The following is a 24962-nucleotide window of genomic DNA, read 5'->3' as shown; positions in this document are numbered from 1 at the left end:
TGTTTCATCGACACAAACACAAACTCCTGAGATTTACGGCCTGCATGACTGACTCACAAAACACAACACGACGTCCACATAACAAAAGCAAGAAGGGAGCGTAGGAGGGGGTTTCCCTGCACCAGGGAGGTGAAGATGAAGAATAATTCTTGTCTGGTGCTCCTCTGTCTATTTTGATCTGTTGCTTGATTCATTATGTTAACCCTGAGGTTATGGAGAAAACGTGTGCGTTGCATTTTTTTCCACAGAACTCCTTCTGTGAATGACATCGCAACAATCTCACATGCACCTGTTGATACTTTTATTTTACCTCAAATGACTGGAGGAATTCCCAAAAAATAGTCTGTATATTATATTACTCATTTTTACTTTGCTTCATTGTCGACTGTAAGAGAACATTCTGTGCTTGCAGACCTTAAAAAACCTTGAGCTTTAGCTTTTGTTAACTCAGCAGGCTTGAGACCACATAGTGAAAAGACTGCATGGAGCAGCAATATCCTGCTCTATATTGTGTAGGTTGAGTGGGGTCGGGGACAATGAAGCTTGTGTGTGTGTGTGTGTGTGTGTGTGTGTGTGTGTGTAATCCCATTTGAAATGATCTCACCTCTCTTCAGGTCACTTCATCATTGAGGCCCTCCATCTTTTGTCCTTTCCTCTCTCTCGCTGTATTTCCTTCTGTGTTTTTCTTTTCATTGAAAAAGCAAATTGGCTTACCCACACACATACGGCAACACACACACACACACACACACCAGTGAGAAGAGAGGAGATAGAAAAGTCAACATCGCCGGCAATAATCCAGCGCTGTCCCCTTGGAGGTCGTGGTGTCAGGGGTTTGTCTTTGCCCATTGTCCGGCCGTGGAGGCCAGAGGCAGGGGAGGGTTTCCAGCTTCTGCCCCCAGACAATGGGGCCCTTGGAGGGGGCCAGGACTGACAACGTACAACAAGGGCCCTGGTTCAGATGGAAGGGGTCAGAGGGGTCATTTGACTTCACACCTCAACGTGTTTGACTTTTGCTGTTGGCTGTCAGGAAGTGATCACTCTTCGGTCTGAGGTTGTCTCAGGTGAAGCAGAGAGGGTCTGTCAAACATGTCAGCATTTATGAACATTTAGCTCCACAATATATCTTCTTGTTCAAACTTGTGCTTCCCAAAGATGTTTTTTTGCCTAATACAGCACTTTAGGTCCACATTCTCAAGCTATGATCGGCTTGCCAACGAGGCACCATTTAACATAAAATAAATGACCTCCCTGTGGTTCAAAGTTCTCTTATGCTCTCTGCTTCCCTTCTACTTTGTGGCGCATTTTACAAACAAGCAATACATATTTATAAATACATCAAAGGGTGGCCCTTCCACCCTCGGTCCGTCAGAGAAGCCACAAATTGAGTTCCATGTGCAGAAGTCAGAGGATGAGATTATCCCTAGAAAGACAGGTTCTAAATACAGCAGGCCGATGTGCCTTCCCCCCGTCGCGCCCTGGTGAACCTGCTGGCTTTTCTGCTCCTGGCTGCTTGGTGTATTTTTACAAGAGATGTTTATCCTCAAAATGCCGGTTGAGCTGTAATTTTGGGTCGTCCATCCGTCTCTGTGTCTGTCTGTTGCTCTCTTGGGGAGGAAAGAGGTTGTGGCTGCTGACCACTGGCACAGACTGGGGCTGAGCTGCTTGTGCAGCTTCTCCTCTGGCTGATACACTCGTGCAGCACACATCATCTCTGATGTGGCAAGGATGCTTGCTCCTTGAAAGAGAAGAACTGATGGTTGTTACTGTTTCATTCAAATTTTTGCTTTGAAGGCTGCAATTCTGAATTTCAGTCCAATGATATACAGTGGTCTACTTCCCGATGACACGTGGAGCATGAATCATGTGCAGTGACTTCTGAAGTCCAGCAGAATATCCTTCATTGATAACTGTGGCAATTACAGTCGCTACAGGCAAGAGAAATAACAAGCACTAATATGTATATTCTTAATATATTGCCTATACTTATACTTATACTATATACTTACTTATGCTTCGATTGCCTATACTTATATATTGCCTTATATCCTTTTTGGGAAATATTAGGTTTTGATATATTTGCAGTGCTGAGTGGAAAACAAAGTCCATTGAAGAGTCAAGTTATTTCTTTCCCACTGCTGGAAGCTGGAAGCAGGCCTCACACAAAAAGATAAAAAGATGGCGCCATTTTCCAGTCTGTGCCCCCAATCGTTCCAGATCCATTCCACCATTCCTTTTTTTAGGTAGCTGTTTTTTGGTGGCACCATTTGGTTGTTGTTGCACTGAAGTATTTGTTTCCTGATTTTCCAAAAAGTAAAAAAGAAAAGAAAGAAAGAAAAAAAAGTTGCTTAATTGTTCTCCCTCAGAATGGACAGAAACATGACCTACATAGCTCACATGGGAACTGCAGTTTGAGTTCATTAGTATCAATAATCCATCAGTCCATCCATTCTAGACTGCTTATCCTATTCAGGGTTGCAAGGCCCTGGAACTTGTCCCAGCATGGACTGGGAGTATTCCCTGGACGGTGTCTGTCATAGGGCTAACACACACTGCATATACAGATAAACACATTCTAAATGCCATGTCTTAGTGACCCATTGGTTGGGGTACTTCTGTGTGAAGTACCCGTTGGCTGCTCCAGTTTCCTCCCACACTCTTTCTGGCATTTTGAATAATCAGAAATATTTTGATACAACTTTACAACTTGACGGGACAATACTCAATACTTATCACATCCCAGAGTTCACACCAGGTCTTTTTTGATTACCAAGGCTTCAGCTGTAATCATATCAATCAGTGTCTATGGTGTAAAAAAAAAAGCCATGGCAAGCAGCAATTAGCCCATTTTACCGTGCCATGACAGCACAGCTACAGACCTGCGCTCTGTCACGTCCCCCCAGGAAGTGAGTGGGCCTGATCTGACCTCCAAGAGGAGGGTGGGATAAAAGGGTATGGGGGACACCAGGGCTGACTATGGGAAATCCCAGCATGCAGGGCCAAGCCAATGGTCCTGCACTGATGGCGAGCCAACAGACAGTGGGCCATGTGTTGACTGAGATGGGTTTGGGGTGGAGGTGGATGTGGAGTGGGAGGGCAGACGGGAGGTACATTGGCAGGCGGCGCATCCCAGATGGAAAGAGATGAGTGCTGCCAGTTGTCACGTTGTGTTTGTAGCATGGTGGAAAACACAGAACCACAAGTCTGGGGCTCCTGGCTGGACCTCATTATCCCATCAGCTCTGAAGTGACTCACTGAGGCAGAGTCTCTCTGTTGCTGCTGTCACTGGCCTCACTCTCACTCTTAGCTGCTGCACCTTCATCCTCTTTCTTTCTTTGAATATGCAGACTCAGAATGTTACTTGTGTCATTGTAGTTTATCGAGTTCACCACCTACACACACAGAGGTAAATGAAAAAATGACACTAAATAATGAGATGAGATTCAAAAGCTTTAAAATAAATGGATGTTGCACTTTGTGTGTTTGGCGTATGTTGTCACAGTTGCGACATATAATTTTTAAGCTTTTGTGACTTGTGCACTGATTTGGATGCAGGCAATTTGGCCTGTTGTCCTAGTTGGCAAATATGTCTAAATGGCATTCACCATAATATGTCCAGGCGTTTTAGTATTGTCTGCAATTGATCAATTATGATTAATAAACATGGTTCAAAAGTCCAGTGTGTAGGATTTACTGGCATCTAGAGGTTACAGCTGAATACCCCTCATCTCCAACTACCCTACACTGGCTGTGAAATACACCCTCTAGATCCAGTGTTTGGTTTGTCTGTTCTGGGCTACTGGAGAAACATGGCGATGTAAAATGGCGGACTCCATGGCAGAAGACCTGCTCCATCTGTGAGTACGAAGAGCTCATTCTTAGGTAACAAAAACACGATGATCCTTATTTCCAGGTGATGCTACACTAATGAAAACATGCTTATGAATATTTGATTCAATTTCTGGATCTTTAATGCTACCTAGTTTGCTCCAAATAGCTCAGATCCATATTATGAAGTATATTAGTTGTCTGCTTATGACATCTGTTACATAATGCAATAGGTGACTGCGCACAAAAGGCCAAACTGAGGCAATACAGGTAGCTACCATGAACAGAATACATGTTAGCTTAGCAAGCTAATGTCAGCTGGTGCTAGTCAGCTAGCTCTTGTTTAGCTCATCTTCATCCTGAAGCAACCTATCTGCTGTGCATGCTGAGTTTGACTGAGGTTGGTGTTTGAGAGGAGGATGCTTTCAAGGGGCAAAAGTAACACATCTGCAAGAGCATACTGTAAATGATTTAAGACTCGCCAAGTGCCCCTGTCAGGGCTAATAGTTTGCTAAGCTGGTGAGGTGTGCTGAAATGTTTTGGGAAAAACTACTTACTTTACTAACTTTATCTTACTTAAAACTAGTTTCTGCTCATGAAAGCATCACTGTTCTTCGAAGAGTTTGATGCTTCAGCATGCCTTAAGAATATGAGGTGAACAACAAGGCAGACAGACGGGAGGAGTTACTGATCCATCCTTTGTCTTCACATTTAGCCATTTATTGCTACAGGACTGGGCTGTCCACTCCAATCACTATTTTATAGTATGTTACTGAGCCATCCCTCTTGGATTTGTGTGTTTCTTGTTGGATCTGACCACATTTAAAGTACCCTTTGGAGCTGTAAACAAACACAGTTTTATTTAAAAAAAAAAAAAAAAATACAGTGTATGTGTCCTGAAGGTCTAACAAAAGTGTTGTTTGCATTTCTCACGTCATACGACATTTGCAAACATTTAAGCCTTCATTGTTTACATTCTGCACTGCTTCATGGTCCTCTTCTGTGGTCTTACTTTAAATTAAAAACATAGGATACATTGTAACTAACTACAATACACGACAACAATACAGAAATACAAGGAAGTAAATTTAACTACCTAGCCCAGTAAAGACAACGCAACCTCTATGTTGGCACAAACTCTGAGCCATGTCCACTGAGGTCGAGCCTCACCACTATTTAGACATTTTTGGTCTCACTTTCTTCTTCTGCCACATGCAACTACTGCGCAAAACAATGTCAACTAAACACCTCCATACAAAACAATGTGAAATATTCTGCTGCCACTTTCTCTGCTATCGACAGTGCTGTCAGGAGCACAGCATGTGAATTCAGGATGGGTGAAGATCTGCAGTGAGCATTTTATCACTATGTTAAGATTACAATGGTCAATTCTGAATGTTCTTAACATTGCAATAATCCCTGCAATTTCCATTCAAGCTGTGGGATGCTGCACCTTTAAGTAGCTGGTACAATCTTTTTATTGTATCCAGCCACAGTCTGGAATGACAATGTGAATCTGAAGTAACAACTGAAAACACAAAACTAACTGAACTCAGTTTAAAACACTGAATTTGGGGGTTATTAAGAATTGGCCCAAGACACTTTACGGCCATAGGTATGAACTAAAGCTGTTTGAGGCAGAAAGATGCAGCAAATATGAGACAGATGACGACAGCTACAAATGCACCACATAAAGTCAGTAGAATAATTTGAAATAATCACAGATTACTATAATAAATACCTTCATGTCCCTCGTCTGAGCTGAAATATCTTGTCGTGTGGTCTAGGCTTTAGAGGAGGACACATCTGGTGTACAATATGTGGTTCCATAGGCAGTGGTGTGACATTAATCTGTCTCTGGACACATGTGCTTATTTTCCTCTCTTTTGTACTTAACAACACAAATAAAAAGCCAGATCCTCAAAATGCACAGATAGCTTTGATGTTATATTACAAAGATCAGAGTTCCCCCCAAAGATCTCACTTGGGGTGATTGCTTTTCAGTTATAAAACACCTTCTGTCTGTAACACTTTCTTGAGTACACAAGGAGAGATGGAGCAGATGACACAGATATGGCTCCTCACACTTTAACTGAACTGTAAATGATGACGCCTCAAACTATTCACTGCTTCTGTCTTCCCTGAGTCTCGCTTATCATCCACCCCTTCCTTTTTCTGATCTCACCATTGACTTATCACATGCTACTTTGAAACCCTAACCAAACCTTAACCATAACTCCTTAGGTTGATGGATGCTAGACTGTCCTCATCTGTCAATGCTGCACTTCGCTTTTCCACATAACAAAGAGTGAACAATACTAACTGGGAATTATTAACATTCTTTGTTAAAGCAAATTTGGAACAGCTTGTGTTTCAATCGCATACTGTAAAAAAATGAGCCTCTTGCTTTGCTTGGCTGGTTAATGCCCCCCTTATAGTGTTTCATATATAGTCATTCTCAACTGAGAGAGTTTCCTGACTCAAGGCATGAAGTTTCATTTCATTTCCGGTGGATGTCAGTGTCATGCTCAACATTTCCACCAGCAAAGCTGTCTTAAGATGCTCAGGCAGGTAGTGTGCTGCACTGTGACCTGAAGGCTTCTACTGTCGGCTGTCCCTGGTGCCTCACCCATTAACAAAAGGCAGATATAAAAGGAAATCAGTTCGCTCCAGAGGTCCTGCAGAGCCCTCGATATGAATGGAATAACGCTGACTGAGACGTTTTGCCAAACATAAGCCCTTTTTATCACCTGTCACCCGATTCCTGCAAGTCTTTGTCTGTGTGAAGCCATTAAGCAGGTACCTGAGGCCGCCAGGGCGCCATGTGACACGAAACAAACGCCCTCTGTTATTCTTTACCTGCAGTTCCCGGGGGAAGTGGAATGAGGTAATGCTGCTCCACTTACATGATAGGATATGTGTTCATACAGATATATGCTTTCTTTCAGACACACACACACAGATGTAGACGCATACAAACAGGCACACACAGGTCATAAACCTTTACTGTTTGATGGATAACCAGAGTGCGTTGACTGTCCCATTTCATCTTTTTCTCTCCAAAACAAACTCACAGCTGCTGGTTCTTCAACCAAATCTGCCTCCTCTTCCAGCTCAGACTTGCCCCCTTCTTTGGTAGCATTAAGATATCAAAGGATTACCCCTATAGTCAGCCTTGTTTTGGTTCAATAAGGGTTTATTAAGGGCTTTCTATTTTCATTGGAGAGCGGATGAGGGGAGGGGTTGACAGCTGCTTGGATTTTCTTTCATTAGCATAGTTTATACTTTTCAGCCTCACCGTCATCCTTCTCATCACTGACACAATACTTGGCCAAATACACCATTGAGTCATCTCTTCACAGTTTCTGCCTCTGCCAAATTCCTGTTTGTGTAGATATCTGTGTATGTTTGTGGCTCTGTGAGACAGTCAAAGCTAAAAATGTGTTGGTGTCTGAAAGGCAGTGCTCGGATTTATTGCAAGGAACACATTTTTTAGAGGCAAGAATCAGAGCACATTTTTTTAGAATGAAATGTTTACAGAGAGGAAGCATTTTGCAAGGAAAACAGTCAGTCAGCGGTTTTGTGGCTGAGCAGAATCTCACCAACCTTTTGATATAGATGAAATGTGATATATACTGTACACTGTATTAATGACAGCAGGACGTAACTGGAGCACGGATTACAAACATGGTGTGTAAGAAGGTATTTCTAAAACAACAGATGCGTTTTAATCCTGGGTGGTTGGGCTTGAAAGTGTTTAGAAACCCAGAGCTGCCTTTCAAAGTCACTGAATTGATGCCATTAATGTACCTCCATACTTCTACATTACACTGTGGTGGCACTGAACATGTCAGGGCTCTGTACGCTTGAAACAAATGAGCTCTCATACCATGTTGTCTGAAAGTGTTCTGGATGGCCACACTTGAAGATGGGGCGAAAAGCCTGCTGTCATAGCGTCCTTCTGGCTGCATCACGCTGCCTCCCCAGTCTCACTTAAAGAGCGTCGTGCCTCTTATGCATCTTTGTAGTCTTGAACGATTCTGACAAATGGAGATAAGAGTGCACACTTTCGGGCAGGCTCTCCTCAAAGACTTTCATGTTGTTGTGCTTCGTTGTACACAAAGTGACGACATTAGTATAATACTATATTCACTCCTCCTCACATCTGGCAAATTTGCTGTGTAGAGTGGGTGTGCTCGTTTGATTGTTGGTCTCAGAAAATGACAAAAAATTGTCATACACAGAGCCCTCTGTATGCTGTACTGACCCTTTTAGACTGTAACGGTGGCTTTCAACCTGTGTTTTTCCATGCATGGCTTTAAAGTGATCAGTGGAGTTCTGTTTACATTCAGTCTTTCTTGGCTAAATGTGTTGTGTGCATCTTTGGGGTCTGATAAATGTTTTGCATTTTCCCTTCTCATACAAAAAGCCAGGGCAATTTTGGAAATATTTCAAATCCTGCATTGCTGAAATCTATGTTCTCGAGACTTCTTCTTCTTTTCCTTTGTTGGTGCATTGCTACATCTGTTGGCATGTTAACGACGCTGACTGTCAATCAGCAGCACAGTGTGAAATCACTGACAGGACGTGATTTGTGCTGCATGTGCTTGCGGGTCCTTGACTGTGTGCACAATACAAACAGAACAGGGCCCTGCTGATAAAAATGTTGCTCCATAACACCTTTAAAGTCTACTGAAGTAGCAATGACGTGCGGACAGGGGAGGCAGGTGAGACAGTGCCTCACCTGTTAAAATATAATTTCAAATTAACTTGCTGTGGTTTATTAATTCATTAAGAGGAGGAAATTCGGACTTAAGCTCATGACTGTTCTGTAAATTTGTTTTCTGTATGATTTCAATATTTCTATGGTCAAAATCATTCAATTTACGCATTTGCTTTTCAAATACGTGGGAGAAAGGAGAGGTGAGGCAGCGATGAGCTGTGCCTCACTTCTGATGGCGCTGTGCCCACACACTGACTGACGCAGGCAGTTGGCGCGTGCCCATTGCTGTCTCTCTTTATATTGGACATAAAGCATTTGCGCAGTGAAAATGCTCCGGGTGAGGCAGAAAGTACCGTGCCGCACTGATAGGTGGCAGTGCTGAGCTCCATCGGCGCAATGTGCGTCACTGCCTGCTCTCCTACGCAGAGGTCGATAGTGAGTGTTCAATTTAACTTAAAAAAAAAGAGAGATCAGCCAAAAAAAAAATTACATTTTAAAAAATCAAATTTGACCTTATATTAAATATTCTTTTGTTTTTCTTGCTATCGTATTGTTGAACAGTGTGGAGTTGATTAAAGCAGAATGAAAAGCTCTTTAAACAACTAAATGTTTCAATTAAGGTCAAAATTGATTTTGGGTTCATATATTTTTACATCTGACTCCACAGGAGTCAGTGCCTCACCAGTCATGAACCTCACTGCACGTCACTGTGAAGCAGATACAAATTTGATGTCTGTTGTGCAACTGCCTATATCTTTAATACTACGCAGTGTGTAATAGCACTCATTTTCATCTTGGGTAAATTTCGGGTACTTTGATGGCACCATGGCTTTCTTCCACTGTAAGTGAATCAACTCTGTTGTCTTTGTTGTGGTTTGTTTGCTGTGGGCTGATTTACTGGGCTACTGCCTCATCACAACAACTCTACAAGAGGGAACCCCTTTGATACAGATCAGGGAGATTTTTCGCAATAACATAGCATCAGCTCAGTAAAAGGAGGCAATGGACAGTGCAGTATGTGTGTGTGGGTTTTGTGTATGTGTGTGTGGGAAGGCTGCCACATACAGTGAAACCCCAAGGCAGCACCAGACCGTATCTAATGGGAATTAAACAGCGTATTAAAACATCGCCCAGTCATCTTTCTGCCCAGCCTCGTCACAACAGTTGGAAACTTCCTATGCTTGGCTCCTGGACAAGCTCAAGCTGTACATCTAATCCAGTGATGGAGGAGCATAAACTGCAGGCAATGCATGCTGCATGAATTAAGTGATAAAACAATCTGCTGAAATGCCAAAAGTGTCGAAATTTCAAAACAAGAAAAAATTACCATCTTGTAAATTGGTGCCCAGTAGTATGTTCATTCTTCTTGCAGCAGGCACTCAGACTGGAGTGCAAATCCCTTCCTTCCAGGTTGAGATGTACAAGGAATTGAGTTCATCACTTCACTTTCATCCTAAATCATTTCTCTAATATATGAATAGATAAATCCAAACACTTGAAACTAAAATAAATTCCTCCCATTCAGGCTGTTTAAACGTGTCCCAGACGAACAGCAACAGGAGTTTTGTCCATTCAAGACCTTGTCATTGGTTTACTCATCTTACTTTCATTACATTAACCTTTATTTATTAAGCCCTTATGAAAACATTGTTACAAAGTGCTTTAAGAGGCAAATAAATGAACACAGCCAGAGGGGAGTGTTGGAAATATGTGCACCACCAACATTCTTCATTAGCTTGGTAATAGAAACTGGCTGAATCAATACTGGAACACAGAGTCATTAAAAAAACACAAAAAACGTTGATGATAGGTATATTGTTGTTGCTTTTAATCTCCCATGGGCCCTTTTTTAAAGCATGATCTTTAGTGCAGAGCAATTTTACACTTTAATTAATCAAACAGAGCCTTATTCCTTGAATTTTCCAGTGATGAAGTTTGAGTTTCTGTTGGCTGCCTTTCATTTCTTTTTCTTTTTCACTCTTTTCTTGCAGCTCTGGTGGCTCATTCTAACTACAGAGTTCTTCTTTTGTTTATTCCAAATAAACAACAAATATAAAATCTGCCTGTGTGCAAGCTCATTTTTCCCAGGAAAGACCTCCAGGACACAAAGAGCAACTGCGTATAGATAAATAAATCACGACTGTGTTATGACACTGCACATTCAGGATTATTGCTTCACAAAAAGTGGTTATTTCAGATTTTATCTATTAGGCAGGAAAAACTGGGGATCTGAAGGATTTGTGTGTGTCAGATGCTTCGCACACAATAAATTTAAAGCACAGAAGTTAATCTGAAAATAGTCTGGCCTGTTGCCACAGGAGCAGCAGGCTTTTATTCTGCCTGGCAACAAACACTGAGATACATCAAACACACACACCACACACCGGACAGTTAGCACCTCCACTGGCACGGGCCCATGTGATGTCATCAAAGACAGAAATCCCAGGTGCTGATGGGATAGGAAACAGTCTCTCTGGCTCACCCCCGACTCCTGGCACCTGGCTGACAACTGATGACATCTCCCTTTACATGTAATGATCCCCTTGACTTCAAAGTGAAAGTAGGGGAATCCCACCACACACACAAACACACCCACCCACCCACATCCACGCACGCACACACACACACAGAGCATAAGAATAAGCATTCATCCAATTTTTCTTTCCGGTGACAAGATGCGAGATGATTATAGCTGTCATTTCCTTTTGGTAAATATTCGTTAGATGTCTAACTCTCAACTACAGGGTTTCAAGAAACGCATGTTTTATGTTATTATGGTCACATTATGTGAAACCTGAAATATTTAACATCAAACCATAGCACAAATGGATGGATGAATGGATGCACTGATGCCTACATACATGATATCATGTTGAGAGACAAAGGCTAAAGCTCCACGTCGTCCCAGCAGCCTCACCAACTGATGATCCATGACCATTGCATTGTTCTTCTACTGCGGTTCAAAGCTAGTTAGATATACTATTATTAGTATATGGGACAGTGTAAGATCAGACTGTTTATTCTAACATAACTGTTTGGCTGCTTTGCATTCTGTGGTTGTTCGAAATTTTAAATCATATGTTTTCATTTTTAACTTTAAAAGAGATAAAGGCATTTAGGATGAGAACTTGTGTTTAACAACATAGTGCTGTCTTAGGTAACGTTGGCCATGGTTGAAAGGGTGCAAACCTCCAAAAATCCAACAGAGCTGGACAGAGCCATGTTAGCCAAAACTCACACCGCATCCAAGACATAGCGGTGGAAAAAGAATTCAGTTCATTAATTTCAGCAAAAGTAGCAATGCCATACTATTAAAATACTTAATCACAAGTACACATCTTGCACCAAAAATGTTATTTAAATAAATATACCTAAGTATTATTAACAAAATTTACTCATCGTCCTCTTGACAAGACACAGACAAGTCAAAGGTCCTTTTCATAAGCCTGTAAACTGAGCTCACATATTCACTGTGGAGCCATATAACTCATACTGTTGTGTTCTTTCCAACTCTGAAGATGACTGATATCACAGATGCTGTTTCAGAATTCTAGATGGCCCATCTGTGAGCTAAACTATAGCATTGCACGTCTTTGATGCGGTTGGGGGTAGAGAGAGATGCCAGAAGGCCTGACTGCAGAAGAACTACTCAGAAAAAGATAAAGTGATCAGTGACACTGACTAATGCTGGAAACACACACTCACAGAAACATACATTTATCTGAACATTGGCTACACATTACATATTATTATACAAATCTCAATAATTTGACCGACATGATGGATCTTCATATTGTAATTCTATGCTATCACAGTCTGACACATACAAATACTGTGTGTGGTCAGCCCGCATGCGATCTATTTCTATATGCATGAAGGAGGAGATCACACATGGCTGCACAGGCCGAGACGTGACTGACAAACAGATGCTTGCCACTGTGGCAACCGCTGACACGGCCAAAAATAATTGTGGAAGAACGGACAGAAATTCACCCTAAAAAGTCCCACCGATACAAGCAGCAGGCTAATTATATGGTCTGAAATGAGGACCAGATACACGATGAAAGCACAGGACAGGAGAGTAAAGGAGTGTCTGGAGTTGTACATTTTGGAGCGCATGCTGGAAAAAGCAGTGCCACATGACAGGCAAAACAAACAAACAAAAGCAAAGTGAAAGGGGGTGAAGTCAGGGGGAAAAACTGACATATTCCTGAGGTAACAGCTTGCTTCAGTGAAGTGTTTGACTGTTCAGTAAATAGGCCCTACGTCTGATTAGAAACAGAGTGCATCCACTCTCTGAGCCAGCTACACCCAACCTTGAAGGAAAGGGGTCTCCCATGGGTAACTCTGTGCCACAATGTATTGAGAAATGTATAAGTGGTGATGAGTGATGCCAGTATATTCGAACTACTGTGCATACCCCTAAACAAGGACTCACTCACAGAGTGGAGTCTGGGAGTCAACCTGGAGCATTTGATGAGGCTTCAAGAAGCCCCCAGCAAATAGAAATATAAAAGACATTGCTTTCAGCATTGTTCCATCAGTTAATCCATTTCTTTAATGGAAATTTAGAAACCTTGGAGCCTCTGTGACCCTCACTTTTTCTTGCATTTTTTTATCGTTTGCCATCTGCGTTTTGGCACAAAACAAATTGAGTCCCTGCACAGAAACGCACAAGATAGCACCAGTGGGAACAGACGTAGAGAAGCAAAATGTCACTGTGGTCTGCTACATAACCTTAAAAACTGTGGGCAACTTTATGGTGATGTGATTTTCTTACATGTCAACACAAGAGGGTATCTTCTAAAGTTATGATCTTGTTTGTACAAAATTACAGTATTTTCTTTCTGGGTCAATAGTAGTTCTGTGCGATAATGACAAAACACTGACAATAAATCTATCTGGTGACTGCCTGGAGAAAAATCCCTACTTGATTTGGGGCTGCTGTGGCTGTTGTTCACTTATCAGAAGGATAGTTAGTGCTTCCACTGGCACAGTCCTGTGTGATGTCATCAAAGACAGAAATCGCAGGTGCTGATAGGTTAGGAAATAGTCTCTCTGACACTTATCAAATGGTCTGTGATTCAATCCCCGGACCCTGCAGGCTACATGTTGAAATATGTTTGGGCAAGACACAAAACCCCAAATTACTCCTGATGCTGCACCATCACTGTGTGACCTGCTTCTGTTGAGCAGGTGGCATCTGCTTCCAGTGCATGAATGTGTGTGTAAATTTATGAATGCTGTCTTGTGTTGTGAGACTAGCAGAGCGCTATAAAAATACAATCCATTTACCATTTAATTTGTCTAACAGACCACTTAAGTCTTTTATCTTCTATTTCTTTCAAACTGGTCACTCCTTTAAGGTATCGCTTAATGGCCAATAATGACAGCAGCAATGATTGTAGTGACCCATAACTCTTTAAACATACCTGTAGCATGTAAGTATTGTGGACATAGACTTGAAACAGGACTTACCTTGTGTGTATGGGACACGTCTTTACTTGCAAGGCTGATGCACAATAAAAAGGCACGGAATTAATCTAGTTATTTATAAATGGCTATATAATGTGACTAAAACATGAAAATAGCCTGCTTTGCGACCAGGTTGAGTGTAAAATTATGAATTGCCTAATAATATGGACCAGTTTGATGGAAAAGTAGATCAGGAATCACAAATATCAAAGGAAAACTGCACACTTCACAGAAAGTCTGGCTGCTCCTTTGCTGCTGGGCACTGAAATGTGTGGACAAGATGGAACCGGTATAGACAGTGGCTTCAGTGTCGCGTGTACCCTATTGTCACTTGAGTGCGACGCTGATATGGTGTTTGTGGGCTAGACATGGGGTCAGAGTAGATCAAGATTGCTTCTGTGTTAACAGTAACATAACACCAGATCATGCAGATGTTCGCTATCATGATAAACGGCTCTGAGAGCCACCTTCAGAATAGGAATTTCAAGCCTTGTATTACACTGTGCGCTCAAGTATGCTGTGCAGGTATGTTTTTGCAGTCCACTTGTTTGATACCATTGACTTGACTCTCTTTACTCTGCTTCCTGTCATGTCATGTTCCCTGGACAGAAGGCTTGGGGGATAGATCTCATCTCAGTGTGGTCTCTACATCTTACAATCTATTTCCATCTCCGGCCAGAGAAACCCAACTGCTTATATTTCCAGCTGCAACCAGATATGTTGTATTGCTTTTGGGAAACAAACAACAGACTGGCCTGACTGGCCCCGGTAACTCAACAACCCATCTGGGGGAGAGACATTATGAGAAAGAAAGAGAGAGAGGGAGAGACTGCTAAGGGCTTCAGACAGTTGGTTTAGCATGCCATAAATAAGCACATCGTCTGTCAACACAGTGGCACGGTGCAACAAGCTGTGGTGTGCCGGGGTGTAACACTGTTCAGATTTAACATCTGTAGCCGCCACCAACAATACAAACTACATTTGCAGAGGGAGAGCGAGTGAAGCATCCAGAAACACAGAAACACATCAGCACAGGAGAAGAAATAGCAAAAAACAAAACAAAACAAAGGACAGGAATCAGCCACATTAGAAAATGTCTCTCAGCCCACAAGTCTTTCCACTTTATTGCTCTGTGTGTCTGCGTGGCTCTGCACGTGCAAACAGATAGGTGGGCCGGAGAAGAGTAATCAGGCAGTCAGCCGGAGTGTCAAACATCAAACTCAGGGACCTTTGCTGAGAGCTTGCAGAGGCAGTGTGGTTGTGTTTTTTTCACTAATTCTACATCACACTGTGCAAATGACAATTGCAATTACCCTCCACTGCACAGTGCAGTAAATTTCCCAGCAACCTCACAGACTCTTAGGCCAAGTACGGGGCCCCCAAAACTGCATCTTACATCTTCATGATAAGCAGACGCTGTAATGACTCAGTGAGGTATAATATCATCATGAAGGGGTCATATTCTCACCCTTCTCATCAGAGGAAGGTGAAACTATTTTAAAGGCACTGAACGATAGGATAGGAAGTTATTTCTTACAATGCCTTGACCCAATAATAGGCTCCAAAGGCCTCACTGAGCCCTGCTTAGCAGCACACTTGAGTTCATGCTCCAATCACATTTTCCCAGCATGGTGCAGGTTGCAGAAGTAGTCCTTCAAACAAACCTGGCTTCATGTGTATTACAATGAGTCTGAAACAAGACACAAAATTGGTAGCCCAGAGTACCAGCTCAAAATTGAACTGGCCCACCGGGATCCGATTCTTCTCCTCACCTTCTTCCTGCATTGGCTGATCTAATTTGATCAGTCTCTTTCCTGGTAGAGCTGTTGTTCCAGTGTACTGGTGATGTCTGGGTTGTGTGGGGTGTCAGGCTTTGTTTATGCTCGATGGCACATTGTCGAGGCGTGTGGTCATGCACCTTCCAGTTTTGGAGATTAGACACCCACTTCATGATAGACATGTCAGAGGGTTTCTGTTGCTTTATTTTTTTCTCACTTTATTGAATACAAAGGTTCAAACAAGCATCTGTAGGACAACTTAGTTCATTTCAAGACAACTGAGAAAACTGACACTGACAGTAAGTTTAACAATGAACAACAACAACAATGGATGAATTTTTGCTACTAATATTTTTATGTTTTACTGTTAATATTATTAATAAGGGTTTTAGAAGCTTCATACCGCAAAAAGACATGTGTTGGTTAATCACCTCATCTGTCTAATGGGGCTTACACTAGAAAAAATCTGTATCAGGATCAATAAATGAAGAGGATTTACTAGCAATCCTGTTACATTTTAGCAAGATACTATAAAACTGCTGTTTAAGAAGGAGACATTACAAATCAGTCCTCCCCTCAATCATCATGGGGAATATGAGATCTCTTCCTCTTACAAGATGGATGACTTAGCAGCAACAACTGTGTGGGAAGTACTTTGGGATGTTCATGGGGAGGACACTGACAGTCTCACACACAGTATAACAGACTATATCAGCTTCTGTGTGGAGAATACCCACTAGGACTGTGTGGTGTTTTTCCAATATTAAACGCTGGATTATTCCTGACATAAAGAGTCTCCTTTAGGTAAAATAAAGGGTCTTTAGGTAAGGAAACAAAGAGGAGCTGAAGAATGTGTGGCTGGAGCTGATGGGGAAGACCATGGACAGATAAAAAAGATACAGGATAAAGATGGTGCAGAATAACATCAGTGGAGTCTGGAAGGACCATTTCTGGCGACAAGGAACCCAGCCTGTGAGCTATAGATCGTGGACTACCTCACCAACTGACCACAGTATGTCAGGATACAGGACTTGAGTCCCACATGGTTGTCTGCAGCACAGGAATTCCACAAGGAACAGTCCTGGCTCCCTTCCTCTTCACCCTCTGCACTGCAGACTGCACACAAAAAACTGCCACCTGCAAATGTTCTCTATGAAATTGCTGTCATCATTACAGATGGGGACAACATTGAGTACAGAGAACTGGCCCACAGATTTGTGGATTATTGCCAGTGGAGCTGCCTCCAGATTAGTGCAAGGAAAATCAAAGAGCTGGTGGTAGATTTCTGCACATGTAAACACTCTCCTCCAACACCAGTGAACATCCAGGGAACAGACATGGAGATGGAGGAATTTTACACCTGGGTGTTCACCTGAATAATGAACTGGACTGGACTGACAATACAAATGTGCTATATAAGAAAGGCCAGAGTAGACTGTATCTGCTGAGGTGTGCAGGCACTCCTGAGGACCTTTTTTGACTCTGTGTTGGCATCAGCCATCTTCTATGGAGTGCTATTCTAGCACAGTGGCATCGCGACTGCTGAGAGGAAGAGATTTAACAGACTGGTTAAGAGAGGGCCGACTGTCCTGGGATCGCCCCTGACCCAGTGGAGGTGGTGGGAGAAAGGAGGATGATGGCTAAGATATCATCTCTGATGGAGAACATGTCCCACCCCATGCAGGCCACTCACAGCACAGGGCAGCTCCTTCAGCAAAAGGCTGCTTCATCCACGGTGTGTGAAGGAGAGATAATGCAAGTCTTTCCCTCCTGCTGCTGCTGTCAAACTTTACAATTAGCACTGGTCCAAGTAGACCTCACACACCCCTACTGACAAATTCACTCATGTGCAGTATCAGTGTAGACTAAACTGTGTAATATCAATATTGCCTATGTGCAATAATGTGAACACAACCAGTGTGTTGTTTTATTTATTGTATTGTTTTATCATCAGTATTTTTTTTACTGATGCTACTTCGTATCACATTATCCCCTGTTGTAACACTGCAAATTTTCCATTTGTGGCATTTATAAAGGATTATCTTATCTTATCTTGTAGGAATATTGCCATATGCTATGAATGATTTGGTCAGAATAAACAGCAGCGCAGACATCCATAAGCCCCATGAGAATATTGAGGGGTTATTAAGGTGATGTTTTATTTCTGCCAGAAAAGCTGGCAAGAGCTGTGAGAAGCCTTATTATGCTCGGCAGAGTGTGAATATCTGTGTAGTGGGTTGGCTGTACTCTTCAGCTGTGTGTCTGTTGGTGCATTCCAGCAAGCTATCCAGGTGTTTGCAAGCCACCGGAATGGAAAAGGCTACTGCAGCACCACCTGTTCACAACAATTAGGATTACACACATGCTTTAACAACATGAGCCACTGAAGTGTGAGCAATCTATCACTTCAACAGGACAGATTTAATTATGTGACTCAAACAACGTGTCTCCATTTTGGCTAGTTTAATTGACTAATTGTCAACACAGCTGCAACTGGGAAGAAATGAGTAAAGCAAATGCTGTCAGAAAAATTAGAATTTTAAGGTGGGTGACCCAGGAAAGTGCACACATACAGAAAACATTATGATATCAGGCTTAATTTTAGGCACCACAGGACACTTTCTAATGGGTTGTTGACTTAAACATTTTAGAAAAACACATGCAGACCACATTTACAAGCCCAACATAAACCATGCTTTATCTTGTTTTTATTAAGCTAAGGTCTGTATTTGTTTTACATCCTGTGCATTTGTCCTCATTTGGTCTTGCTTTCTTCTTTGCTTTTAGATTTTATTCTCATGCATTGTTATGTTCTTTTTGTTATTGATAGAATGCGATGAAAGCATAATGTTATTTGTAACCCTAAGATAAAATATTTCACTGTCAGTTCCACATTTACAGATGAAACGGTGCCTAATATGCTATGACATACTTCAGGGAATCCTGCAAGTGATCGTGCTATGCTAGAATGGGTAAAGTATTGAGCCTTAAGCGGCATTCAGAAAATCTGCTTCCTTTTTTGTTTGTGCATCATAGCTGCCAGTTGTTTATGTGCAGCCCAACCACAACAAGTCCAACCTCTGAAATATCCTTTGTGTAAAATTTTGTTACACGGTGAATATGGACTGAGGCGGAGTTGAAGGACAATAAAAACATAAGTTGCCATTGAACACAGACTGTGACCAAATGTGTGGGTGTGACACACCCCGATGAAGACTTGTTTTGAAGTGGAAACATATTGGTTTCAAGCCACGTTTCAGTAAAGGCATTTGGACTTATTCGTGGCTTTGAAGTGCCTCAGATTCTTCTGTCCTTTAGTTCTAACCAGTCTTTCGCCTGAAGAGCACCTCAACTGGAATGCTGATTCTTTTTTACACTCCTAGACTTTTGTGGCTCAGTGCAAACTTAATGCAGATACATTTTTTCTGTGTGTATTGTGATGTCTGATGAAGAGGGCAATTTCTTTGATTTTTTGTCATTCTTTCGTCACTCTGTTTTTTCTTTCCAATAAGCATGAAAACAATAGAATAAAAAATAAATGTCCAAAAAAGACCTTTTACACGAAACCGTCTTCATAATACACTAACAAAAATGCCACAATAACAATTTAAAGCAACCCCCCCTAACCACAGTACTAAAACTTTGTGACTACATTAAAACATTTAGTGGTAAATGCATTTTAATACAGGGAAGTACCATTTACTGTATAGTAACCTGTCAGTCTCTGGTACCAGTATGGCTAAAAATCACAAGCTGTGTATTTACCGTCCAGAATTTCATAACCACTTCAAATTAGCATGCAGTCAGACAACAGACTGTGCTGAAACCATTATGTGCATTGCAATTGTGTTGAGTCAAGGAATGTAAGTGTTGCAAGTTTAGATTCAAGAGCTACTGCTTGTGGACTTCTGTACCAAAACATTTCCTCGTTACAGCACCACCATCTGGCTGATCTGTATATCCTTTATTGCCAGAAAAAAAGGGGGAGATTCGAAAGGTATATGAGATTGACTGAAGTCTTTGCAGCAGTAGTAGAGGAAGTATTAAAATCCTCTACTTAAGTGAAAGTACTAACATTGTAAATATACTGCAAATAGAAATGACAATGGACTCCAAGTGGCCAATGTTTTTTTTTTTTTTAAGCCAAATGGGCTGAGATCCCCATAAGTTTTAACAGACATTGTATTTTATAAGCTTAACACATGCCTCTTTTCACCATGTGTTACACTTGAAGTCACAGCTGTCAGATAAATGCAGTGGAGTAAAAAAGTACAATAAATCCCTCTTAAGTGAAGTACAGAAGTATCAAGTAGCATACAATGAAAATACTAACAGTTCAGTGAAAATATAGCAGAATTAGTAATATGTCTCCTTGCATGGAGTTACTTTCCAGCAGTGCTAGTTTTCACCACAAACAGTGGCAAAAGAGACAAGAACAAAGATTAAAAGAACTGAAACAGTCTCGTGTCTGCTCTGTATTTTGCCACTGCAAAGAAAAGTGTTTTTCACAGAATCAACGTTAAATCCAGTCCGTCATTTCTCTGCTGTGGAAATTTACGAGCGGCACCTGAAGGCAGCAACAGCCAAGAGTACGGCAAGAGGAGAATCTTTTTCTTCTCTTTCATCTGCGCGTGGTAAATGATGCTGCACGCTGATTGGCTGCTGGCAGCTGACTTGTGCTCCATCCTGCAGGCCGGCTCTGTCAGAGCCGGGCTGAGTGCTCAGTCAGCGCTCCTCCCGGTGATCCCCGACGCCGCTACCTGCCGCTCCTCCTCACACACCAACACACACACACACTCACACACACACACACTCATGAGTGCGCGTTGCGTGTGTGCGCACTACCGGCTGCTGCAACTTGCCGACTTCACCTGACCGAGCAAAGCCGGGGACAGAACTACTCAACAATGCGTGCACATTGCATTATGCGTTACCGCAGGTTAATACTACTTTTGCGCTCTTTTAGGAGGTAACGGGGAAGGTGTCAGCGTGAGTGCCATCACCATGGATTGCCTTTTTCTTCTGATATGGACTTTACCCATCCCGCTGGTCGGCTGCACCTCACTCAAGCTCCTTTCCACCCTCTTATCCTGGAATATTATCAAGGCATGTGTCTCTTTACTGAAAAGTGTATACACCCTTAAATGGAACACATGCACCAATCTCGTTTGGAAGCAAAACAAACATTTTTTTTTTCAGCGTGATTTATGTCAACAACAAACTCGTGTCTACACTGCTGTGGTCACTGATTGTGGTTAAAATTGTTTGTGGTAAAAAAGTTATTGTCATACCAAATTAAACTCAAGTGCAACACATGTTTGAGCAGAGGAACCCCATTTATCACCTTTTGGCTTCTCCTGTCAGTGCTTGCAACCTGTTATAACCTGTCCATTTATGATTTTTTTTTCTTTTTCTTTTTCTTTTTTTTTTTTTTTTGCAGACGCTGCACATTTACTACTCACACACCTCCCACACCGTGTGGGCGAGCTATTCTGCCAGCGACAGCCATGGATTAAATCGGGGTGAGTGCTTGTCTTTAGACATCTCTGGATGCTTCTTCCAGTTGGCATGAATCCATGTTTGTAGACAGAGTGTGAATCAAATGAGATCTGTGGCAAGAGTGGTTTCCCACAAGATGGTCATGAATGAAACAGTTAGGAATGTTACAATTTCACTGTCAATTGGGGTCACGTGTTTACTTCTTATTTAGTAAAAAAGAAAAAAGTTAGGAACCCCTGATGAGGAGTGTGCTGACACTCAGGGGTCCCTGCTTGGCTGCTTTGACTCGTAGAAACTCAGGAAACAAGTTGAGATGATTTACGTGCTTTGATTTACTGAGGGAAGAGAGAGGTGGACTCTTCCTCCAGCTGTGAGGGCAGCATCCCGATTCTCCAGTAGTCCCACTGTTGAAGGGTTTGGGTGCCAAACATACAAGAAGTCTGATCCTTGAACAAGGCTGGAAGAGAGAGAACAAACTTGGAATAGTTTCTGCTTTGACTATGGAGTCTTTCACTACTCCACTATATTGAAATGATTAGTACATAAATCATGTCAGCATTTCCTTTGACCTGAACACCATGACAACTGCATGAAATCAGAACATCCTGATATTTACCACCTCTGGTTCTGAAGTATTGACCCATATCTGACATGCATGAAAGTATGATGTTGTCATTCTGGCTTCTGGTAAAAGCCATGTGTGATCCATATGAAGCTCTGAACTCTGCTGAACCTTTCACTCAAACACAAGCTTGTTGTTTTAGCGACATGTTTTATGTCTTACTTACAGTTCTGAAAATTTAGGTGCTGGTGATGTATCTTGTAATTCTGGGTGCATTTCTTGTTATACCTGGCTACATGTGACACAATGATGAGCTATTTTGATTGCATCTATGCTGTAGTTTGGTGTCAGATTTGGTTTGCATCTATTTAAAACAGCAACAGTAATTGGCATTTGGCAAATGTTAGTGCAAAAAGACAGAAAAGAAGTAAAACAGCGTGTAAACCAACATTAGCTTTAAGCTAATAAAACCAGAACGAAATCGATTGCCAGATGCTGTGTTGTGAATAGCGGCTGCAACTTACTTATTTCTTTTCATACTTTTAGAATAGTTGGATTGTTTCTCTCTCCACAGTCACATATATGCAAGAGCTAAATGCAAATGTTTGCACTTCTTCTTGGCCAAATATAGCTTGGAAGATGTTGGAAATAACTGAAGTAGAAGGAGATAAAGCAGGATGTTAGAGCATGTGTATGCCAAAGAATACAAATCAATCACAAACCAACTCCTGGAGCAGAAGTATATGAGCGTTTGATATACTTTCATGTGACGTCCTTTCCGTTCCTCTCTTCTCCTCAGACTACGTGTTTGTAACCCCGGTGGAGGTGGACTCTGAGGGAGGATATCTGACACATGATGTGACCCGGCGAAGCCATCGCAGCAGGAGGTCCCTCTCTGCTTCTCTGCACTACCGGCTCTCAGCTTTTGGGCAGGACATGCACCTGGACCTGCATCCCTCATCTGTGGTCGGCCCGGGGTTCACCGTGCAGACGCTCGGCTCGGAAGGCATCTCCACAGTGATGGGCGATGTAGGGTTTCACGACTGCCTTTATCAAGGATTTATCCGTAACCTCTCGGCCTCCTCGGCAGCCATATCGACATGCTCTGGACTCGTAAGTGTCCACCAGTAACTTCTTAGTTCTTCAGACCTTGCAAGCTTTTGTCATGTGAAAAACTCTCCACTCATTTTATGCTTTACTTTAAACTGATGACATGGTTGCATTACATGGTTTCTCCATGGTTTGAGGAATCTGACTTTCCCTGGGGTTGATTCAGCTTTTCAAAACCAGTTGAAATGATCTCAAACATGCTAATAGGAATGTTTTTCATTTTCTGAAAGGTTTAGAGGACATTTTGGAAATAAAAGGCTCTCACCCAAAAGATTTTGTACTCCACCCCTCCTTCAAGCTCCAGGCCTTTATGCCCAAAAAGCCCTCTGTCCTGTAATGACCCGGTTGTTTTGATGCATCATTGTGTGTGCAGTTCAGACCTTGCTAATATTGTGGGTGAACTGTAACATGACATCATTGCCCATGAGTGTAAGCATCGGTTTCTAGTGCTTTGTCAGGCGTTTCTTTGAACATTGGGAGGAGTGGAAAAAAGAGAATGAAAGGATGAAAGGAGGAGAGCCGAAGAGAAAAGAAAACTTACACTGCTGACAGTGCAGCACATGAAGAAAGGCCATAATTCAGTTTAACTGTTTATCGTAACGCCAACACACATGACAAACACACCCATTGTACTGATCAGAGGACAATTTTAGGAAGACTGGATTGGCCGTTTGTGTGTATTTGTCATGTGTGTTGGTTTTAAAATCAACACCTGCTGGGAACTGATTTTATTAGCTTGTTGCAGGCAGGGCTTAGAAAAGACCATGCTGATCCACATTGGCTTTGGAAGTGACATACTGAACAACCTAGCTGGCCCAGAAGTCCAGCTGTTCACGCCAGAACATAATTGTATTGTTGCCTGCAAGTGGAGGACTGGTTGTGTTGCCTTGTGGAAATGTGTCTTCCTTACATTTTCCATGTCGTTGGCTTTGTATATATCTAAGCTAAGTTTTGGTCACTGCTATTTCCAGTTTTCCTCAGTCACTACATCCGCTGGTGGGCTGTGTAAATAAATATTAGAAAGAATAGCTCAGCATTTTGAGAAATTTCCTCAATTGCGTTCTTCCAGAGAGTGAGAAGAGAAGTTCAATATCAGCTTTGGGTCTGTGTGTTTATCATGGAGCTGGAATTAGTATGGGTTTAGCCAAGCTGCAGCCCCATTACTAACTGAAGCACTGTATGTATGTACATATGTTACTTAATGTTTTGAGCACAGTCAAAGCTTTTCGGCAAATTTTTTTTACCTGTTATCCAGAAGTTGGGTTATGTCTTCAAAGGCAGTCTGTGGAAATCCAATAAGATTTAAACGTTGTTTTAGCCTCTAGCAAGCATGCCATTTTTCCGGGCAGACAGAAGACATTTATGGGGTCAAGAAAATACCTTGAAACCTGATGCTGTATAACAAGTCAAAAACTGTTAAGACTTTTCTCCTCAGGTTTGAATGCTAAACGGAATGCTGTCTGAAGCTAACAAGGGCTGAGGTCATGGGGCTAGCCTAGCTTAAAGACTGGAAACGTGTGGAAATAGCAAGCCTTCCAAAGTGATAAAAAGCTTACCAACACCTCTAAAACTCACTATTTAGCATATCATATCTCATTTGTCCATACACAGAAATGTAAAAGAATCTGTGTTTTCATGGCGTTACATCACTAGTTAACCATGCTGACCCAAGCTGGAAATGCTGCATAGAACTGTGCCTACGTGTGCCAAACTGTTGTTTCTCAAGAATATTCGCATTTCTGCTCATTCATGAGCTTTGTTTGTGTTCGTGGGTGTGTCACATGTTGTGACTCCTGCTCTGTGCTCTGTACACGCATGCAGAAGACTGATATTGATGTTCTCCATCTCAGAATTAAAACAATTAGGAATATCTCCCAAACCTCTTTGGGTGTGCCGACTTCAGTGCATTTCTAAGCAAAACCAAATCACATAATTGCTGTTATCAGTGATGCTATGTTTGGGCTTTAGATATGGATTTGATTGATTT

General features: G+C 42.0%; 1 protein-coding gene across 1 annotated transcript in view; it reads left to right on the top strand.

The window, feature by feature from the left end:
- Positions 1 to 20581: 20581 nt before the first annotated feature.
- The window catches only part of adamts18 (ADAM metallopeptidase with thrombospondin type 1 motif, 18), a 56489-nt gene continuing 52108 nt past the window's right edge, over positions 20582 to 24962 (top strand). The window contains exons 1-3 of the mRNA XM_076736634.1: positions 20582 to 20910; positions 21245 to 21326; positions 22665 to 22978. Of these exons, the coding sequence (XP_076592749.1) occupies positions 20809 to 20910; positions 21245 to 21326; positions 22665 to 22978 (498 nt within the window). The 5' untranslated portion in view covers positions 20582 to 20808. The remainder of the gene's footprint in view (positions 20911 to 21244; positions 21327 to 22664; positions 22979 to 24962) is intronic.

This window comes from Chaetodon auriga, chromosome 1 (genome assembly GCF_051107435.1).
Source record: "Chaetodon auriga isolate fChaAug3 chromosome 1, fChaAug3.hap1, whole genome shotgun sequence".
In the NCBI taxonomy this organism is placed as follows: Eukaryota; Metazoa; Chordata; class Actinopteri; order Chaetodontiformes; family Chaetodontidae; genus Chaetodon; species Chaetodon auriga.
This window is presented reverse-complemented; position numbering and strand designations above follow the sequence as displayed.